This window comes from Eurosta solidaginis, chromosome 1, assembly GCF_040869045.1.
Source record: "Eurosta solidaginis isolate ZX-2024a chromosome 1, ASM4086904v1, whole genome shotgun sequence".
Taxonomy (NCBI): Eukaryota; Metazoa; Arthropoda; class Insecta; order Diptera; family Tephritidae; genus Eurosta; species Eurosta solidaginis.
Window position 1 is genome coordinate 89,161,592 of NC_090319.1, and position 19,537 is coordinate 89,181,128.

Genomic DNA, 19,537 nt, shown 5'->3' on the forward strand with positions numbered 1-19,537 from the left:
CACTGGCACTAGATAGATACTTCCAGAGTTGAATTTCCTAAATAGGGTCTTGAAATATTTGACCAAAGTAGGGTGTTCTTCGTAAATACCGGGCAGGATTTTGCGTGGCAAGTCTTAACTTAAGTAAACTGGTGTGAGTCTAGACAACATTTTTACTGACAAAGTTGCTACAGTAGATACTGCGTTGGTTCTCTCTATAATAATTACGATAACCCTTATGAGATGTCCGTCAGGTTAGAACTTACTTACTTACTTAATTGGCGCTTAACCGTCTAAACGGTTATGGCCGTCCAACAAGGCGCGCCAGTCGCTCCTTCGCTCCGCCAACCGACGCCAATTGGTCACACCAAGGGAGTTTAAATCGTTTTCCACCTGGTCCTTCTAACGGAGTGGGGGCCGCCCTCTACCTCTGATTCCATAGGCGGGTTCCGATAGAAATACTTTCTTGGCCGGAGCATCATCTTTCATTCGCATAACATGGCCTAGCCAGCGCAGCCGCTGCGTTTTAATTCGCTGGACTATGTTGATGTCTGCGTATAGCTCGTACAGCTCATCATTAAATCTTCTTCGGTACTCGCCATCGCCAACGCGTAGAGGTCCATAAATCTTTCGAAGAACTTTTCTCTCGAACACTCCCAAAGCCGCTTCATCTGCTGTTGTCATGGTCCATGCTTCTGTCCCATATAGCAGGACGGGTACGATAAGTGACTTGTAGAGTATGATTTTCGTTCGCCGAGAGAGGACTTTACTTTTCAATTGCCTACCTAGTCCAAAGTAGCATTTATTGGCAAGATTGATTCTTCGCTGGATTTCAGTGCTGATGTTGTTGCTAGTGTTGATGCTGGTTCCCAAATAAACGAAGTCTTTTACTATTTCGAAATTATGGCTGCCAACAGTAGCGTGGTTGCCAAGGCGCATATGCGCTGACTCTTTGCTCGATGACAGCAGGTACTTCGTTTTGTCCTCATTCACCATCAAACCAATCTTTACCGCTTCTTTTTCCAGTTTGGAGTAAGCAGAACTAACAGCGCGGGTGTTTAGGCCGACGATATCAATGTCATCAGCATATGCCAGTAATTGCACGCTTTTATAGTATATTGTTCCAGTGCGGTTAGGTTCTGCAGCTAGTATAATTTTCTCCAGCATCAAATTAAGGAAATCGCACGATAGGGGGTCACCCTGTCTGAAACCTCGTTTATTTTCGAACGGCTCGGAGAGGTCCTTCCCAAATCTGACTGAGCTGATGGTGTTGCTCAACGTCATTTTGCACAGCCGTATAAGTTTTGCGTGGAAACCAAATTCAGACATAGCGGCATATAGGCAGCTCCTTTTCGTGCTGTCGCAGACGGCTTTAAAGTCGACGAAGAGGTGATGTGTGTCGATTCTCTTTTCATGGGTTTTTTCCAAGATTTGGCGCATTGTGAAAATCTGGTCGATGGTAGATTTACCAGGTCTGAAGCCGCACTGATAGGGTCCAATCAGCCGGTTCACGGTGGGCTTCAATATTTCGTACAATACATTTGAAAGGGCCTTATATGCGACATTAAGAAGGCCGATTCCACGATAGTTGGTGCATTTTGCAGTATCCCCCTTCTTGTGGACTGGGCAAAGAACACTTAGATTCCAACCGTCGGGCATGCTTTCGTCCGCCCATATTTTGCTAAGAAGCTGCTGCATGCGCCTTACCAACTCCTCGCCACCGAACTTGAATAGCTCCGCAGGCAATCCATCAGCGCCCACGGTTAGAACTACCACTTTTAAAAATCAAATTTCGATTCCATGGTAAATAAAATGGTAAAAACGGAAATTAAATAGCTGCATTTGATTTTGATTTTTAAAAGTGGTACTGCTTGTACTTACTCTCTTTACGGGCAAAGAATTCGCTTGTACGGGCAAAGCCCGTCCACGTCCCTTACATAGCTACATAGCCTGTATGAAAATCTGCTTATGTCTCTGGGCTTTAAGGTTTCAAGAGTCTACTTCAATGCATAGTTACTTAGAAATCGATCGTAAGCCCATGCTTATACATGCCTTAATCTACAATAAATCGTCAATAGATAATCTATGTGTTTACATATGTTGCATACCTGGGAACAAGATTTTCACGTTTCTTTTTTATTTTGTGCTTTCAACTAGAGATTACACTGTAGATGTGGAACTTTTCCTATGAAAAAAGGTCGTATCTCTAAAATTTGTTCATAATTACTGATTATAGTACGAAAATGAAGATAATCTGTATATAAACTAGGTCTAAGATTCCACATGCTCTTTATGTGGTTTTGAAAAATCTCTAAATATCTCAGTCCTTGCCTAATCTCGAAGAATTTTTTATCATAAATACTGCATATTTATATGCCTCTTATAATTCCTATACTATTATACTACTTCATTTTCTTGTATTTTTTCTTTATTTTTTTTTTGTGGCCATCCCTCCTAATACGGTTTCAGTACTGGTGTAATTGTGAAGTTCATATTTCAAACAACTAACGATATACAAGAAATATACAATCTAGTTTGTTAAAAACAAACGAGCCAGTTTGTATTTCGTTACGTTTTTTGACATTCGGCCTTGGCTTCTTTATTTTACTTTTTTCCCTCATGCTCCATTACTCAAAAATTTATTTCAAGGTTCCAAATTTTTCTATTGAAATTTGTACACAAATTTTAAGCCGACCAAATATAAGGAAGTAAAAAAGTTTTAAAAATGCATTAAAAGATTTCATATCTTATATTTTGGCTGCTTAAAGGTCTGCAGTGGCGAAGTGAGGTTTTCTTGCGCCCGGGCCAAATATTTTTATTATTGAAACTAATATTTATGGCAAATTTTTCTTGCCTTTGAGGAAGAAAATATATCAATTATATCATTTCAAATTTTTCTTTTTCCACACTTAATAATGTTAGGTCACTGAGGCGACATTGCCCCATCTTTGATCATAAATATGTCAAAATCAGTTTTAATTTTCTGAATGCACGTTCGCAGCTAGCAATTGAAGTAATGCGAAGTAATGTTTTGCAGTCACATTTTTCGATAAAAATTTCTGTTCAATCGAAATACACCAGGCATCAAATGAAAGTATAAACGATACTTATTAACAACCGTTTACCTGTTACGTTTTCAATACCTGCTTGTATTTAAATTCAAAAATTATGCCATGATGCTTCTCCGTTAGGTGAATAAACAGTTCGAACAAAATTAGAATCTACTATTGAGATGCAAAGATCAGTAGTCAGTGCCGGATTTGTAAAGCGCGCGTCATATGAAAGTATAATTTGATTTTGTGCCTTGTTCTAACATATCAAAACCAAAAATAGCTGCAGAACTTAGTAAAACTAAATACAAAAATTAATTTCTTATTTACCAGTACAGTGTAGACAACATTACGTGCATCTGGCTTGAAAATCGATGTCGCCAAAAAAATACCCCTGATTTCCAATGCAAATAGGAAAAATAGAGCTGGCTTTTGCATTTCAAAGCATTCCAAACACATTTTTGGACAAAGTGATTTGGTCCGATGAGTCAAAATTTGAGCTGAAGAACTCAAAAAAACGTAAACGAAGTGCAGTGCAAACCTTCTGATCGCTTAAAGCAGAGCCGGCCACACAAATACTAAAACAATTGCATAAGTGTGTGTAAAAATTGAGTGACAACTCCCCACAGTGTGCTAAAAGAAAATGTGGACTGTGAAGTTCGAAATTAAAAACAACTCTGGTTATTTGATTTCAAGCTAATCCTAACAATATTTACTTATATTCATATAACTAAGAACGTGGAGGTCGAGCTAGCCAGATAAAAATTTTTATAAAAGAAGGTATGGTGTTTCTTCAATGCAAAATTTACTTAAAAAAATCACTTTTTCATTAAGAAAGAACTACAAAACAAAGTAAATGTAAAGATAGAAATATATATTTTCAAAACATAAAGTTATTCAATAAAAAAAAAAAATTTATAAAAATTAATAAAACTAAGTAGAACGTATAAAAAGTTACTTATATTAAATTGTCAATATTTATTAATAATTAATTAATTATTAATATTTAAATTGTCAATATTAATATGTATGTTCAAAGGAACTTAATAATACTAACTAAAACGTATTAAAAGCCACTTTAGCATTGCAGCATAATGTTTTTATTATGTGCCCAAAAAGTACCATGGAATTTTTCTTTTGCATTCACTCTTGATTTTAGTGAGTGACAAGCGAAAGCAAACGATCGTGATCGCACATCGTTAGTGTCTGTGTGAAAATACGAACTCAAATTACAAAATGTGCAACTTTTGGCCGGCTCTGGCTTAAAGCCTTAGTGTATAAGTTAATTTTACATAGATTTTCCGTTCATTTAAATTAAACAAGTTATATTTAAACACGACGACTCTTTATTAATTAACAATTTGGATCATTTAGTTTTACAATTATATTTATGACGATGCAACTCGCCTTTTACATGTCCACTTTTATAATGCTGATCAATGACCAAGAACTTTTTGTTCGCAGTTGCTGATTTTCTTTTTCAAATTTACTGCGCATGTCCCAACAACTAAATCGATGCTCACAACTGGTGGAAACTGGATTAATTCACCTTCAACTAACCTATGCTATTCTTGCAAAGGTGACGGTAGCTTTGTACTTGATAATCTTCATTATCGCTGGAAATATGAACAATAGGCAACGGTATGGGCAATTTGTTTGTTTGCTGCTAATAAGTGCAAAGATGCTGACTGCGTTTGAATATAGCAGTTGCTAGACGCATTGAAACTTTTACCGCCCAACCAAGCATTAAATCGGCTGGTTTAACTTAGCCCAGCATACAACAAGTAAGGAAGGCTAAGTTCGGGTGTAACCGAACATTACATACTCAGTTGAGAGCTATGGAGACAAAATAAGGAAAATCACCATGTAGGAAAATGAACCTAGGGTAACCCTGGAATGTGGTTATATGACATGTGTATCAAATGGAAGGTATTAAAGAGTATTTTAAGAGAGAGTAGGCCATAGTTCTATGGATGGACGCCATTTAGGGATATCGCCATAAAGGTGGACCAGGGCTGACTCTAGAATTTGTTTGTACGATATGGGTATCAAATGAAAGGTGTTACTGAGCATTTTAAGAGGGAGTGGGCCTTAGGTCTATCGGTGGACGCCTTTTCGAGATATCGCCATTAAGGTGGACCAGGGGTGACTCTAGAATGTGTTTGTACGATATGGGTATCAAATGAAAGGTGGTAATGAGTATTTTAAAAGGGAATGGGCTTTAGTTCTATAGGTGAACGCCTTTTCGAGAAATCGTCATAAAGGTGGACCAGGGGTGACTCTAGAATATGTTTGTACGATATGGGTATCAAATGAAAGCTGTTAATGAGTATTTTGAAAAGGAGTGATCCTTAGTTCCATAAGTGGACGCCGTTTCGAGATATCGCCATAAAGGTGGACCAGGGGTGTCTCTAGAATGTGTTTGTACGATATGGGAATCAAATGAAAGGTGTTACTGAGCATTTTAAGAGGGAGTGGGCATTAGGTCTATAGGTGGACGCCTTTTCGAGATATTGCCATTAGGGTGGGCCAGGGGTGACTCTAGAATGTTTGTACGATATGGGTATCAAACGAAAGGTGTTATTGAGCATTTTAAGAGGGAGTGGGCATTAGGTCTATAAGTGGACGCCTTTTCGAGATATCGTCATTAGGGTGGGCCAGGGGTGACTCTAGAATGTGTTTGTACGATATAGGTATCAAACGAAAGGTGTTACTGAGCATTTTAAGAGGGAGTGGGCATTAGGTCTATAAGTGGACTCCTTTTCGAGATATCGTCATTAGGGTGGGCCAGGGGTGACTCTATAATGTTTGTACGATATGGGTATCAAACGAAAGGTGTTACTGAGCATTTTAAGAGGGAGTGGGCATTAGGTCTATAGGTGGACGCCTTTTCGAGATATCGCCATTAGGGTGGGCCAGGGGTGACTCTAGAATGTGTTTGTACGATATGGGTATCAAATGAAAGGTGGTAATGAGTATTTTAAAAGGGAGTAATCCTTAGTTCTATAGGCCTTTTCGAGATATCGCCATTAGGGTGGGCCAGGGTGACGCTAGAATGTGTTTGTACGATATGGGTATCAAACGAAAGGTGTTACTGAGCATTTTAAGAGGGAGTGGGCATTAGGTCTATAGGTGGACGCCTTTTCGAGATATCGCCATTAGGGTGGGCCAGGGGTGACTCTAGAATGTGTTTGTACGATATGGGTATCAAAAGAAAGGTGGTAATGAGTATTTTAAAAGGGAGTAATCCTTAGTTCTATAGGTGGACGCCTTTTCGAAATATCGCCATAAAGGTGGACCAAGGGTGACTCTAGAATGTTTTTACGATATGGGTGAGTAAGGGAGTAATCCTTAGTTCTATAGGCCTTTTCGAGATATCGCCATTAGGGTGGGCTAGGGTGACGCTAGAATGTGTTTCTACGATATGGGTATCAAACGAAAGGTGTTACTGAGCATTTTAAGAGGGAGTGGGCATTAGGTCTATAGGTGGACGCCTTTTCGAGATATCGCCATTAGGCTGGGCCAGGGGTGACGCTAGAATGTGTTTGTATGATATGGGTATCAAACGAAAGGTGTTACTGAGCATTTTAAGAGGGAGTGGGCATTAGGTCTATAGGTGGACGCCTTTTCGAGATATCGTCATTAGGGTCGGCCAGGGATGACTCTAGAATGTTTGTACGATATGGGTATCAAACGACATGTGTTACTGAGCATTTTAAGAGGGAGTGGGCATTAGGTCTATAGGTGGACGCCTTTTCGAGATATCGCCATTAGGGTGGGCCAGAGGTGACTCTAGAATGTGTTTGTACGATATGGATATCAAATTAAAGGTATTAATGAGGCTTTTAAAAGCGAGTGGCCCTTAGATGTATATGTGAAGGTGTTCTCGCGATATCGACCAAAATGTGGACCAGGTGATCCAGAAAATCATCTGTCGGGTACTGCTAATTTATTTATATATGCAATACCACTAACAGTATTCCTGCCAAGATTCCAAGGGCTGTTGATTTCGCCTTGTAGAACTTTTTCATTTTCTTCTACTTAATATGGTAGGTGTCACACCCATTTTACAAAGTTTTTTCCAAAGTTATATTTTGCGTCAATAAACCAATCCAGTTACCATGTTTCATCCCTTTTTTCGTATTTGGTATAGAATTATGGCATTTTGTTCATTTTTCGTAATTTTCGATATCGATAAAGTGGGCGTGGTTATGGTCGGATTTTGGCCATTTTTTATACCATGATAAAGTGAGTTCAGGTAAGTAGGTGGGCTAAGTTTAGTAAAGATATATCGGTTTTTGCTCAAGTTATTGTGTTAACGGCCGAGCGGAAGGACAGACGGTGGACTGTGTATAAAAACTGGGCGTGGCTTCCACCGATTTCGTCCATTTTCACAGAGAACAGTTACCGTCATAGAGTCTATGTCCGTACCAAATTTGAGAAGGATTGGTAAATTTTTGTTCGACTTATGGCATTAAAAGTATTCTAGACAAACTAAATGAAAATGGGCGGAGCCACGCCCATTTTGAAATTTTCTTTTATTTTTGTATTTTGTTGCATCATATCATTACAGGAGTTGAATTTTGACTTAATTTACTTATATACAGTAAAGGTATTAAATTTTTTGTTAAAATTTGAATTTAAAAAAAAATTTTTTTAAAAAGTGGGCGTGTTCTTCATCCAATTTTGATAATTTTTATTTAGCACATATATAGTAATAGTAGTAGCGTTCCTGCCAAATTTCATCATGATATCTTCAACGACTGCCAAATTACAGCTTGCAAAACTTTTAAATTACCTTCTTGTAAAAATGGGCGGTGCCACGCCCATTGTCCAAAATCTTACTAATTTTCTATTCTGCGTCATAACTTCAACCCATCTGCCAAGTTTCAGCGCTTTAACCGCCTTTGGCAATGAATTATCGCATTTTTTCGGTTTTTCGAAATGTTCGATATCGAAAAAGTGGGCGTGGTTATAGTCCGATATCGTTCATTTTAAATAGCGATCTGAGATGAGTGCCCAGGAATCCACATACCAAATTTCATCAAGATACCTCAAAATTTACTCAAGTTATCGTGTTAACGGACGGACGGACGGACGGACATGGCTCAATCAAATTTTTTTTCGATCCTGATTATTTTGATATATGGAAGTCTATATCTATCTCGATTCCTTTATATATGTACAACCAACCGTTATCCAATCAAACTTAATATACTCTGTGAGCTCTGCTCAACTGAGTATAAAAATGTACAGCATGGTAGATCGGTTAGAAAATGAGACCTTAACTTATACAATCAATGGTGAAACATGGAGGCGGCTCTCTCATGATTTGGGGCTATTTCTCAAAATTAGTCGTAGGTAATCTAGTAAAAATCGATGGTCATATAACGGGGGCTTCTTATTTTAACATTCTCAGTGAAAAGTTGGCAATAAATGCGGCAAAAATGAATTTGCGGTCGTTTTTCTTCAACAAGATAACGACCCCAAACACACTCCTCGATTTGCTACTCGCTTTTTTTGAAGAAAACGCCATAGAAAAACTCAACTGGCCAGCTCAATCGCCAGATTTAAATCCAATTGAGCATTTATGGCCAATTTTGGACTGAAAAATCACAAAAAGCAGCCGCACGAACTTGGAGTCGTTTTTCTCAGAGATGAGGTGTCAATGGGCTAATATTCCATCGGAAGTGTTAGAGAATTTGTTTCGAAGTATGCCGTGCAGTTATTCAGAGCAAAAGTGGAAATACCTATTACTAAATTTAGTTCAAAAATAAAGCCTTTTGTTTGTTTTACACTTTTATACTTTCATTTGCAGCGCTTTGTATTAGAATTCCTATCGTAGATAATATTGATAATATTGTTATAATTGTTATTTAATAATTTCAATAAATTTGCACTGAAATGACTACTGTGAAATTTAAACTTTCATTTGATGTATGTATTATAAAGGAGAAAATTGAAAAAAAAATCATGATATTTCTAAGCCAGATTAAGCACTAGTGGTTGTGGCTACCAATGTGCCAAATATGAAATAAACACTAAAAAACTTTCTCAGAAGATAAACATTGGACAAATTTTTTGCAATAGGCAAAGAAATTTTTCCTCTATTTATTATATGAATTTTATAATAATGAAGAAAATTTCCATGTATATTAGACAGTTTTTTTTTTGTTTTTAGAAAAATGTTATTGTTATGAGAAAAAATTCCTATTGCGAGAAAACATCATTCCTATTTCGGGATAACAAATTTTTGAGTGTAGAATTGATATATGTGTCACAGATTTACTGAGCTTTGGGGGGGGGGGGGGGGGGGGGGCCCTCCCCCAGTTCCCCCGTGGAAACATGTTCGACTTGGATCATTTTATTTGAATACATTGTCCTTTATTAATTTTCTGAAAAAACTATGCAGTGAGCATTTAAATTTATTGTATAACATTTATTTTAGTGTTCTGTTTTAATGAATAAATAAATAAATGTAAGGCGCGATACAACATCAGCACTGAAATCCAGCGAAGAATCAATCTTGCCAATAAATGCTACTTTGGACGAGGTAGGCAATTGAAAAGTAAAGTCCTCTCTCGGCGAACGAAAATCATACTCTACAAGTCACTTATCGTACCCGTCCTGCTATATGGGGCAGAAGCATGGACCATGACAACAGCAGATGAAGCGGTTCTGGGAGTGTTCGAGAGAAAAGTTCTTCGAAAGATTTATGGACCTCTACGCGTTGGTGATGGCGAGTACCGAAGAAGATTTAATGATGAGCTGCACGAGCTATACGCAGACATAGTCCAGGGAATTAAAACGCAGCGGCTGCGCTGGCTAGGCCATGTTATGCGAATGAAAGATGATGATCCGGCCAAGAAAGTGTTTCCATCGGAACCCGCCTATGGTAGCAGAGGTAGAGGGCGGCCTCCACTCCGTTGGAAGAACCAGGTGGAAAACGATTTAAACTCCCTTGTTGTGACCAATTGGCGTCGGTTGGCGGAGCGAAGGAGCGACTGGCGCGCCTTGTTGGACGGCCATAACCGTTTAGACGGTTAAACGCCAATTATGTAAGTAAGTAAGGCGCGATAATCTCCGAAGAGATTTTAGGCTGAGCTTCTCTTCCAATTTTCGTTGTGCTATTTTTAATTTTTCTTACAAATCGGCGGGACGGGACCTACTTGTTTTATGCCGATTTCAAACGGCATCTGCAACGCAGATGACTTTTCGCTGAGAGCTTTTCAAGCAGAAATACACTCGGAGTGATTGCCAAACACAAAATTTTCTACTTACTATTCCAAAACAAAATACAATTTTTCAAATAGTATAGAAAAATTAAAAAATAACAATTATCATTACAAAAAAAAAAAAAAAAAATTATTGTTCTGGCCTTGAGCTCGAATCGAACCTTGAATCATTTATCAATAGGCCGATAAAAACAAAAACAACAAATATTTTATTTTAACAAAGACCTCTTTCAATGTATATATAATGGGAACATCATGAAGAATATGAACGTAATAGTTCAGCACGGCCTTACTTATGAAAGCCAACACAAAAGATACTCAAATGGTGAATATTTGTAATAAAATCCAGTAAAGGTCCATCGATATTCACCTAACTCACCTAATCACCTAATTTACTTCTAAACAGAATTCTTGTGTTAGGCAGAGGAATTTAACGGAATTCTTGTGTTGGGCAGAGGAATTTAACAGAATTCTTGTGTTAGGCAGAGGAATTTAACGGAATTCTTGTGTTGGGCAGAGGAATTTAACAGAATTCTTGTGTTAGGCAGAGGAATTTTACAGAATTCTTGTGTCGGGCAGAGGAATTTAACAGAACTCTTGAGTCGGTTTGAAAAAAGTACTAAAACTACCATATTTCACTCCTGAAAACTGGCAAAAAAACAATACTTTTTCGGGGACAACATTGGTGAAAATTTTTCAGATAGCCGAATGACAGAACAAAGAAGAAATTAGAGCGAGACAAATTACGGCTTACTTCACCTGGTTATTCCACCATGGCACTGAGCACTGAGAAAAGGTTTAATTCAAAATTGATTCATTAAGTAAATATAATTATAATTATATTTAATTAATGATTAATTATATTATATTTATAATTATATAATTATAATTATAATTAATTTAAAAAAGTTTCTGTGTACATATAACTTTGTATATGTATTGTGATTTGCTTTTCAATATATATAAAAAGTTTTGAACAGCCCTGTTCATAAGTATACATGCAAAATATATTTTTTCGCGTTGCGTAGCGCCACTAGATGTGACGTTAGCTTAAGGCTATCGTGAAAACAACCAATCACAGCACGGAGGTGTGGCTATAATTTTACAAATGGAAGTACCAAACATACAGTAGAGGGCGAATTGAAATTACGCAGCCAATGTAAAAAGGACACTTTTGTACTATTTGCCGTTGTGCAACTTTTGGCTGTAACAATTTAACTTAACATACGCATTTGTAATAAAATATGCGAATGTTTCTTTCAAGAAAATCCAAAAGACACAAAAGCTTCCACTAAATTTGTACAAATGAAACCGACATTGCGCAGTGTGGCCAATCTATTTATTGGCAACTACTTTCAGAAAGCAAATGTTACTAAATACGTAATTGATGATGAAATCACATTTTAATATAAATGAAGGATATTTAGTGAATTAACGAAAGGGATTAGTTTCATTTTGAAAGTCATTGAAAGTTCAGCGTTTGGCACACTCAAACGGAAGCTTAGTTCATATCGATTAAAACAAATAACCCAAAATGGCTGAATCTAATCTAAATAAAAATGTTTCAACTTCTGCTGCCCTGGTCGCTACAAAGAAAGGACGCAACATTAGTGGAATTATAAATAAATCTTTTAAATTAAATATTTCACCGGTGCAAACAAAAAGTGCTAATCGTGTACCGAAATGTGCGCGTTGTCGTAATCATGGCATAATTTCGGAGCTGAGAGGACACAAAAAACTTTGTACTTACAAAAGTTGTAAATGTCCAAAATGTGTACTGATCTTTGAGCGGCAGCGTATTATGGCGGCACAGGTGGGCAATGTTCGACAATATTTGACACTACAATAAACTACAATAACACTGGATCACAAATTCCAATTTTTTTTCTGCACCAGAGGCGCCATTATGAAATTCCTATGTAAAATCACCCCCTGATTGCGAAAATCAACGTTATTTTTAATTCTATGGTAACGTTTTTGAGATATTTACGAATAACGGTTTTTTCAAAAACAAAAAAAAAATTGGGTCCACTTAATCATATATATCGGAAGAACGAATTGAGCACTTCCAAAACGGTTTGAAGCTTTAAAAGGTAATACAATTTTCTTTTTTCTGTGCATACAAAACTTTTTGCTAGGCCCTGCAGATTCAAAGATAACGAACAATCATTACGGATTTTTTCCATTTTTTTGGTAAAAATATAAAAAAAATTGTACTTTGCGAGGAAGGATCTCGAAAACTTTTTATTTTTTTTTTGCAGATTTGTTTTTTTCCCTCTAAGCTCTGTTTTAATACAAAAAAAATAAGCTTTCATTCAACAAAATCGATGAACTAATACAAAAGTTTTAAGCATTCAAATAAATATATCCATTTAATACTTAAGTACCCTATTGTTACATATGAGATATATATGATTAAGTGAACCCAATTATTTTTATTTTTTTTTTTGGAAAAACCCGTTATTCGCAAATATCTCAAAAACGTTACCATATAATTAAAAATAACCTTGATTTTCGAAATCAGGGGGTGATTTTACATAGGAATTTCATAATGGCGTCTCTGGTGCATTTGGGCTGTAAACCCCAGTGTAATCAAATCGTCGATGTTTTCAAAACCAGCTATCGACATATTGCAAAACAACCCAAACGTGCAGCAGCATGTGACAAACTTGAGATTTATTAGCCCTGAGCTCAGTACTAATACTTACTTACTTACTTAATTGGCTTGTGCGAACCAGTTGCTTTTACTGATGAAGATTGAGCTTGTCGGTATTCGCCACCGACGGAGCATCGGTGCGATCGCGCAATACCCTTGATGAAACACGTAAGTACTCCCACTGCAGATTTGTTTAGCTTCGAAAGGAAGCTAGTTCCTGTCATGTCCAAACATGACCATAAAGACCTTGAGACTTCGCGAATCATCCCGGCTAGCCCACAGCAAGTACGCTGCCCTAAATTATTATTCTTCCATTTTTCACAGGAAATATTTCAGCGGTGGTCATACGGAGCTATCCGCTCGCGACCGACTGACCACACTCTTACAATTGATTTAGTACTGTGATACCTCTTAGCTCTGGGCAGTATTGTTTTTCAAGCGTCCTGCTGCAAGTGGTAGCTCTGCTGTAGGGAAGGGAGCAGGTTATACAAGCGTACTGGTCTGGTCCTAACTATTTGTTGGTTGGGTTTACTATGTTATACGTATTTTTTTTGCTTCAAGTTCTGCTTGTTGTTTCCAATAACATCGGCCTAAATGGTGGCCGCCGTGGTGTGGTGGTAGCGTGCTCCGCCTACCACACCGAAGATGCTGGGTTCACGGCCCGGGAAAAGCAACATCAACATTTTAGAAACAAGTTTTTTTCAAATTAGAAGAATGTTTTGCTTAGCGGGGTCATCTCTCGGCAGTGATTTGGTAAACACCACGAGTGTATTTCTGCCATGAAAAGATTCTCAGTGAAAACTCATCTGCCTTGCAGATGCCGTTTGGAGTCGGCCTAAAATATGTAGGTCCCGACCCGCTAATTTGTTGGAAAAATTAAAAGGAGCACGACACAAATTGGAAGATAAGCTTGGCTTATATTGTTTCTATGCTTGTTTACTATAGCAGCACCTGGTTGATAGCAGTAATGAAGCGTAATTAATCAAGAATAAATTATTTATTTCATTAAGTTGATACCTAGGACTTTAAATGTACATTTTCGTATTCTGTGATCTTTTTCCATAATTCATTGTTATATAACATTTTTTCGTAAAACCTAATTTAAAAAAGTTATGGCACTTTTAGTAACCGGGTTTCATATTGACATACCCTAACGAGCATATGTGTACATCTAGGTATTTTTTCCAATTTCCAGCAATTTTTGCTTCATCAAAATAATTTTTACTATTTCTCAATAAAAATATGTATTAATAGTTAATAGTTGGCCATGAAATGAAAGTAACGCTTAGATTTACTTGCTATAAAAAGGTTACAAAAAGTTGATAGAAGGCCATGAAACAAAAGTTGAGAAAATTATTGAAGTTTTTGGGCATTAAGTTTTTGAAGTGGAAGCAAAAGTAAGCAGTGCGCGTCAAACTAATTTAAATTGCAATAAAGGATCCTAATCCTGCGACATATATTTTTTTGCTACACTGAAAGAAAAAGACTGGTAAAATCAACCAAAATACGGGTCAATTCAACCGAAATTTCTGTAAATTTTTATCCAATGCAACAAGATGTTGAATCAACTGCGCACAAATCGTTGATTCGTAACTGACCGTTTTAGTAGTCAAATGAACAAAAAAAGTTTTGCGACAGCTTTTTATGAAAGTACCTATGTTTCCATATAAATAAATAAATATAAGGCGCGATAACCTCCGAACTTCTCTTCCAATTTGCGTCGTGCTCCTTTTTAATTGTTCTTACAAATTGGCGGGACGCGACCTACTTGTTTTATGCCGACTCCGAACGGCATCTGCAAAGCATATGAGTTTTCAATGAGAGCATTTCATGGCAGAAATACACTCAGATTGCTTGCCGAACACTGCCGAGGGGCGACTCCGCTTAGAAAATTTTTCTTCTAATTGAAAAAGCTTGCTTCTAAAATTTTGATGTTGCTTTTCCTGGGGTGTGAACCCAGGGTCTTCGGTGTGGTAGGCGGAGCACGCTACCATCACACCACGGCAGCCGCCATATAAATACGTAAAGATGTGAATACATAAATACGCTTGCTTGCTACATATACATACATCTTAATATATAAAAAACACATATCAAAATATTTTTGGGCACGATGGACTCCTAAACTACTGAACCGATTTTGATTTTTTTTTGCACCCCGTGTGTAGTTTGATCCAACTTGAGAGATAGGATAGGTTATATCTCAGTTTATAATCGCAATATTATTTTATTGCAAATTTTTTTTTATTTGTTTATACGTAATAATAAAATGTTACGTATACGTAGTGGTGCACCTCTTTTGGATATGTTTGTGCACGTGCTTATTTAACTTTACATACATATATATATAAATATATATATAGCACATCACCAGGGCCGGCGAGAGGGGCCCGGGGTTTCTGAGGGGGCGCGCGATTTGAGGTACTAAGACATTTTTTTTAATTCAGGAGAGTCTTTAGTTGTTCCATGTGCAATGTTTAAGCCGAATTTCAAAAGTAACGAATATCTGCATTTCGTTATAATATTATAGTGAAGTGTGAAAAATAAAAATCTATATATATCTATTAAAAGAAAGGCTATTATGTGTGTTAGTTGGTCACCGGTGTTTGAAGAGATGTGTCGGTCGATTTTGTTCAAACATGCCTATTTACATACGTCCTATTCGATTTGCCTGAAATTTGGTATATAAATTTGCCTATATTAGTAATATTAGTATTTACGATCCTTTTTTCCGGGAAGTAGACCACAGACGGACTGGGACTGAGACTCGGAGTGGGTCTGGGACTGGGACTGGAACAAAATACATACCACCCTCTGGGACAGGCAATAAGGGATGAAGAAGAATGAGAAGAACTTGAGAGAAGAGAAAAGAGAGAAGGAGACTGAGAAAGAGATAGAATGAGACGAAAATAGTGATAAATGAAGCGAAAAAGACGTAGGGGGGAGTGAATAAAATGATTGGGAAAAAGTGAAGAGGGCGAGAGGGCAGAGTTAAACGGAAAAAGCTCATTAAAATTTATGCAGATAGGCCAAATTTAGGGCAGAACAACGTCTGCCGGGTCTTCTAGTATGAATATAGAAATGAAAATAGTAGTCCCAAAACTGATTCTCAATCCTTTCAGTTGCAGCTCAGCTCATTCTCAATTTCTTCTCTCGCATGTAGTTGCCACACTTGATTGTTTCGAACAAAACTCATAGTATACATGTTTGACGTAACATTTTAAAAGAACTTGTAAGTTATAGAAAAGTAAAGAATCAAATCGCAGGAAGGTAATTCACCACTGGAGTAACTTTACATGTAATTCGGAAAGTTTAATTCCCGTAACACTTTATTTTGAATCGATTCCAAAACAACTCAAACTTTTATGCTGTCGGAAACATCAACATTAAAAAAGGATGTTTTTTTATTATCTTATTAGATTCGTTCGTGAGTGAGTGAAAATTCATAAAAACTTGAACAAAATGTTACTAACTTTGGAAAAATCCTGTTCAGTCAAGCAAAACTTTTGCAACAAGAGGGCGCAATTTTGTATTTCGCTTGGACGAGAAGTTGCAAAATTGTACCAGATAATTTTTTGCACAGTAATTTCAAAAAAGGGTTTTTTCGTTTTGTATTGATAACTGAAAAACTAGTTTTTTATTGTTTTCCCATTTTGTGTGTTTTTCGATTTGATGGTTTTCTTATTTTGGTGTTTTTTTTTTAACAAGTGACACCATCGTCATAAGTACAAAGTATAGAGCGCAGTGAGCGTAAAATTCTCTTTGAAATTTGATCATGTATTGACAGTTGATCGCCGTTGAAATGACCTGTAAGATCAGTTGTGTTAACAGAAAAATCAGTTAGATTGATTAGGAATCTGTCAATTTTACAAAATTTTGTTAACTTAAGAGCGACAATTTCTCTTCTGTTGAAATGACTAAACTATTTTGTTCCCTTGACAAAGAACTCGGTCGAATTAACCATAATTCGATAAATTTCACCGAATCTCCGTTAAGTCAAGAACAACAGAACCAATTTGTTGATTTTACCAGCACCATTTCTTTCAGTGTATATCAACGATATTTTTAACAAATCAAGTAATAGATTGTTGTTCAAATTCAGAGAATCAAATGAACCATTAGCTTAAGGCTACCTTATTAACTTACTATCTACTGGATTGTGATTTAGTGACAAATTCTGATTTATTTGAAAAATTTAAAGAATGTGGCAATATTAAAGACTATATATTTTTATACAATTTTATTAAATCCAAAATTTGTATACATCTTAATGGTAAAAATTTGAACATTTTAAAAGCTTTCTGCTCAAAATACTGCTTCAATTTGCATAGAAGGTGGAAAAAATCAGGATCCAAATATCAAGTGTTTAAAGATACAAACACTGAATGGTTACAGAAGCAAGTAGCTTGGCCAGATTATATAAAAAAAGCTACCGTTGAATCCAGTTTACCCAGCACATCTACTAAGCTTTTGACTACAAAAAAATTTAAAGGAACCTCCACCGATATAGCATATACCTATGTATATGTATATTTGGAGATTTTATGGACTATTGACCGATCGAATAATTTTTGCTTTTAATTACTCTTTTGGTAATAACGAACAAGCCTATTCCAGCTTGGATAAACATATATCATATAAACAAAAAATTAACGAACAAGCTGGAATAGCTAAATTTTTGATTTGAACTTTTTTGGATTGTTAAATGTAAATTCAATATAAAAAAACTAAATTTATAATATGAATTATCAAATATTTTTGTTTTTAAATATTACCCAGAATTAAAAAGTGATTCGCATTCTAAAATAAAAAAAATAAAAACCCAACCCTTTTCGAACTATGAAACCGAGTACATTGCATAGTATATAACACTAACTAATATATAAATTAATCCAGTTTTGAGGAAATGTGAGGAAAATGAGTTAACGGTAAAAATGTGATTTTTCTCATACATAAAATTTTTTTATTTGCTATAACTTTTTTGTTTAAGACTTTATGAAAAAATACTCATATATAGAAAACGTAATGTAGTGAGCTTTAAAATCGATCCCTATCAAAGTTTTTGTGCTATTAACTAATATTTTTTTCATTTCCCTAAGTCCACTGAAAGCCAAATCCAGACCACTGTGCGCCGTGGTGTCATGGTAGCGTGCTCCGCCTACCACACCGAAGATCCTACATCAACATCATTCAATCTTACATTTGAGTCCAGTTAGAGAACCACAAGTTGTTAATTACATTTTTTCAACTTAATAATATATTTTGCTTTATAAAAAGTTCGGTATGATTATCGAGTTGAGCCACTGTTTCGAAACAACTCTTGAGATTTTAGAAGTATGCCTAGTTATCAACTTGAGCTCTAATGTTACTCAAGCCCAAATGCTTGTTGGGTATATTAGACGCCATTTCGTACGAACGCAAATAACTGATAGGTTAACTAGAGTTTAACCCTGGCAGATCGGCCGCTTAAGCTTAGCTTAAACTTCAGTTAAAAGTCTGAAAAACTGCAGAATAAGTTTAAGCGTAGTTTAACTGACAAACTGAGTTGAATTTGTGCTGAAAACCCGGGCCTTATTATCTACAATCCCCTTAGATATGTGATGTTGATAGCACAGTGGTTCGTGTCTCCACTATTAAGCATAACTCGTTTTGTAGGGAGTTGTTTAACCACTGCGGCGAGTCTTCATGAATTGCCGCTGGGTCTAACTCTCCTTTGTGTGCCTAGCCTGGAGAGTTACAAACAAGCATGCATACACGTGAAGATAATATAAGCGTGTTATATCTTCTTCGGAAAGTTTTACTACATACATACATACATAAATCTATTTAGCTACACGCTGTGGGTGACAGTCGAAGAACTCTCTCCCGGCCATGCAATTGAAATATCTATCCACAAATCAAGTAGGAAAGAAGGCGGATTACATTCAACGAATATTGATTCCTAAATAACTTTATTACCCGATTAAAAGAAATCGCAGTTAATAATTTAAGGAAAAGTAAATAAACCGCAAAGAATAAGCACATCAAGTTTTTAGGCAGTAGGTAAATTGTCTTACAAATACTTACTGTCCATATCCATTTCCATATTTACACAAGTGTTCACATCAACTTAGCACGAGATTCGCATATTTAGTAATTAATCGGCCGAAAGCTACTCAGGTTACAACAAAATTGTTGACATATTCAATGTTGATTTTGTAATTCCCAATAGGCCAGAACGTCAAGATTTATTCTACGAAATAGAGACAAAGCAACAACGGAATTGATGTTTAACACATTTTTATTGTGCTGGAAAGAGTCGTCCCATTCTAGAGGCGATTAATTTGATTTAGCTTGTGTACTCAGTGATAGGGTTGTCCGAAAATCTTTCGAATTGCTGAAAAATGAAAATGGATCCTACACCAAGTAAGTGAGGTGACCATGGGTGCACTGAGATCGAAGTATAGAGGTACCTGCTATATAAATAATTCAAAATGTATTCAAAACCGACAGTTACATTTTCGCTAGGATGAGTTTATAAAAAAGGTGTTGATTAAGGTAGTCAGGCTCTTACCTGAAAAAAACTTTTCAAAACCTTCGCCGGCTACTTTACGAAAAAATTCGATTTTATCGGTTGC

The 19,537-nt window shown here is 36.4% G+C and overlaps 1 protein-coding gene across 2 annotated transcripts in view; it reads left to right on the forward strand.

The window, feature by feature from the left end:
• The window catches only part of dmrt93B (doublesex-Mab related 93B), a 75,634-nt gene that overhangs the window by 45,990 nt on the left and 10,107 nt on the right, over positions 1–19,537 (forward strand). Inside the window, exon 1 of one of the 2 annotated variants that reach the window (XM_067759050.1) lies at positions 11,799–12,077. The exons of the other annotated variant lie outside the window; for it this stretch is intronic. Within the exon in view, the coding sequence (XP_067615151.1) occupies positions 11,799–12,077 (279 nt within the window). Of the gene's footprint in view, positions 1–11,798; positions 12,078–19,537 lie in introns of those variants that run through there. 2 annotated transcript variants of the gene reach the window in all.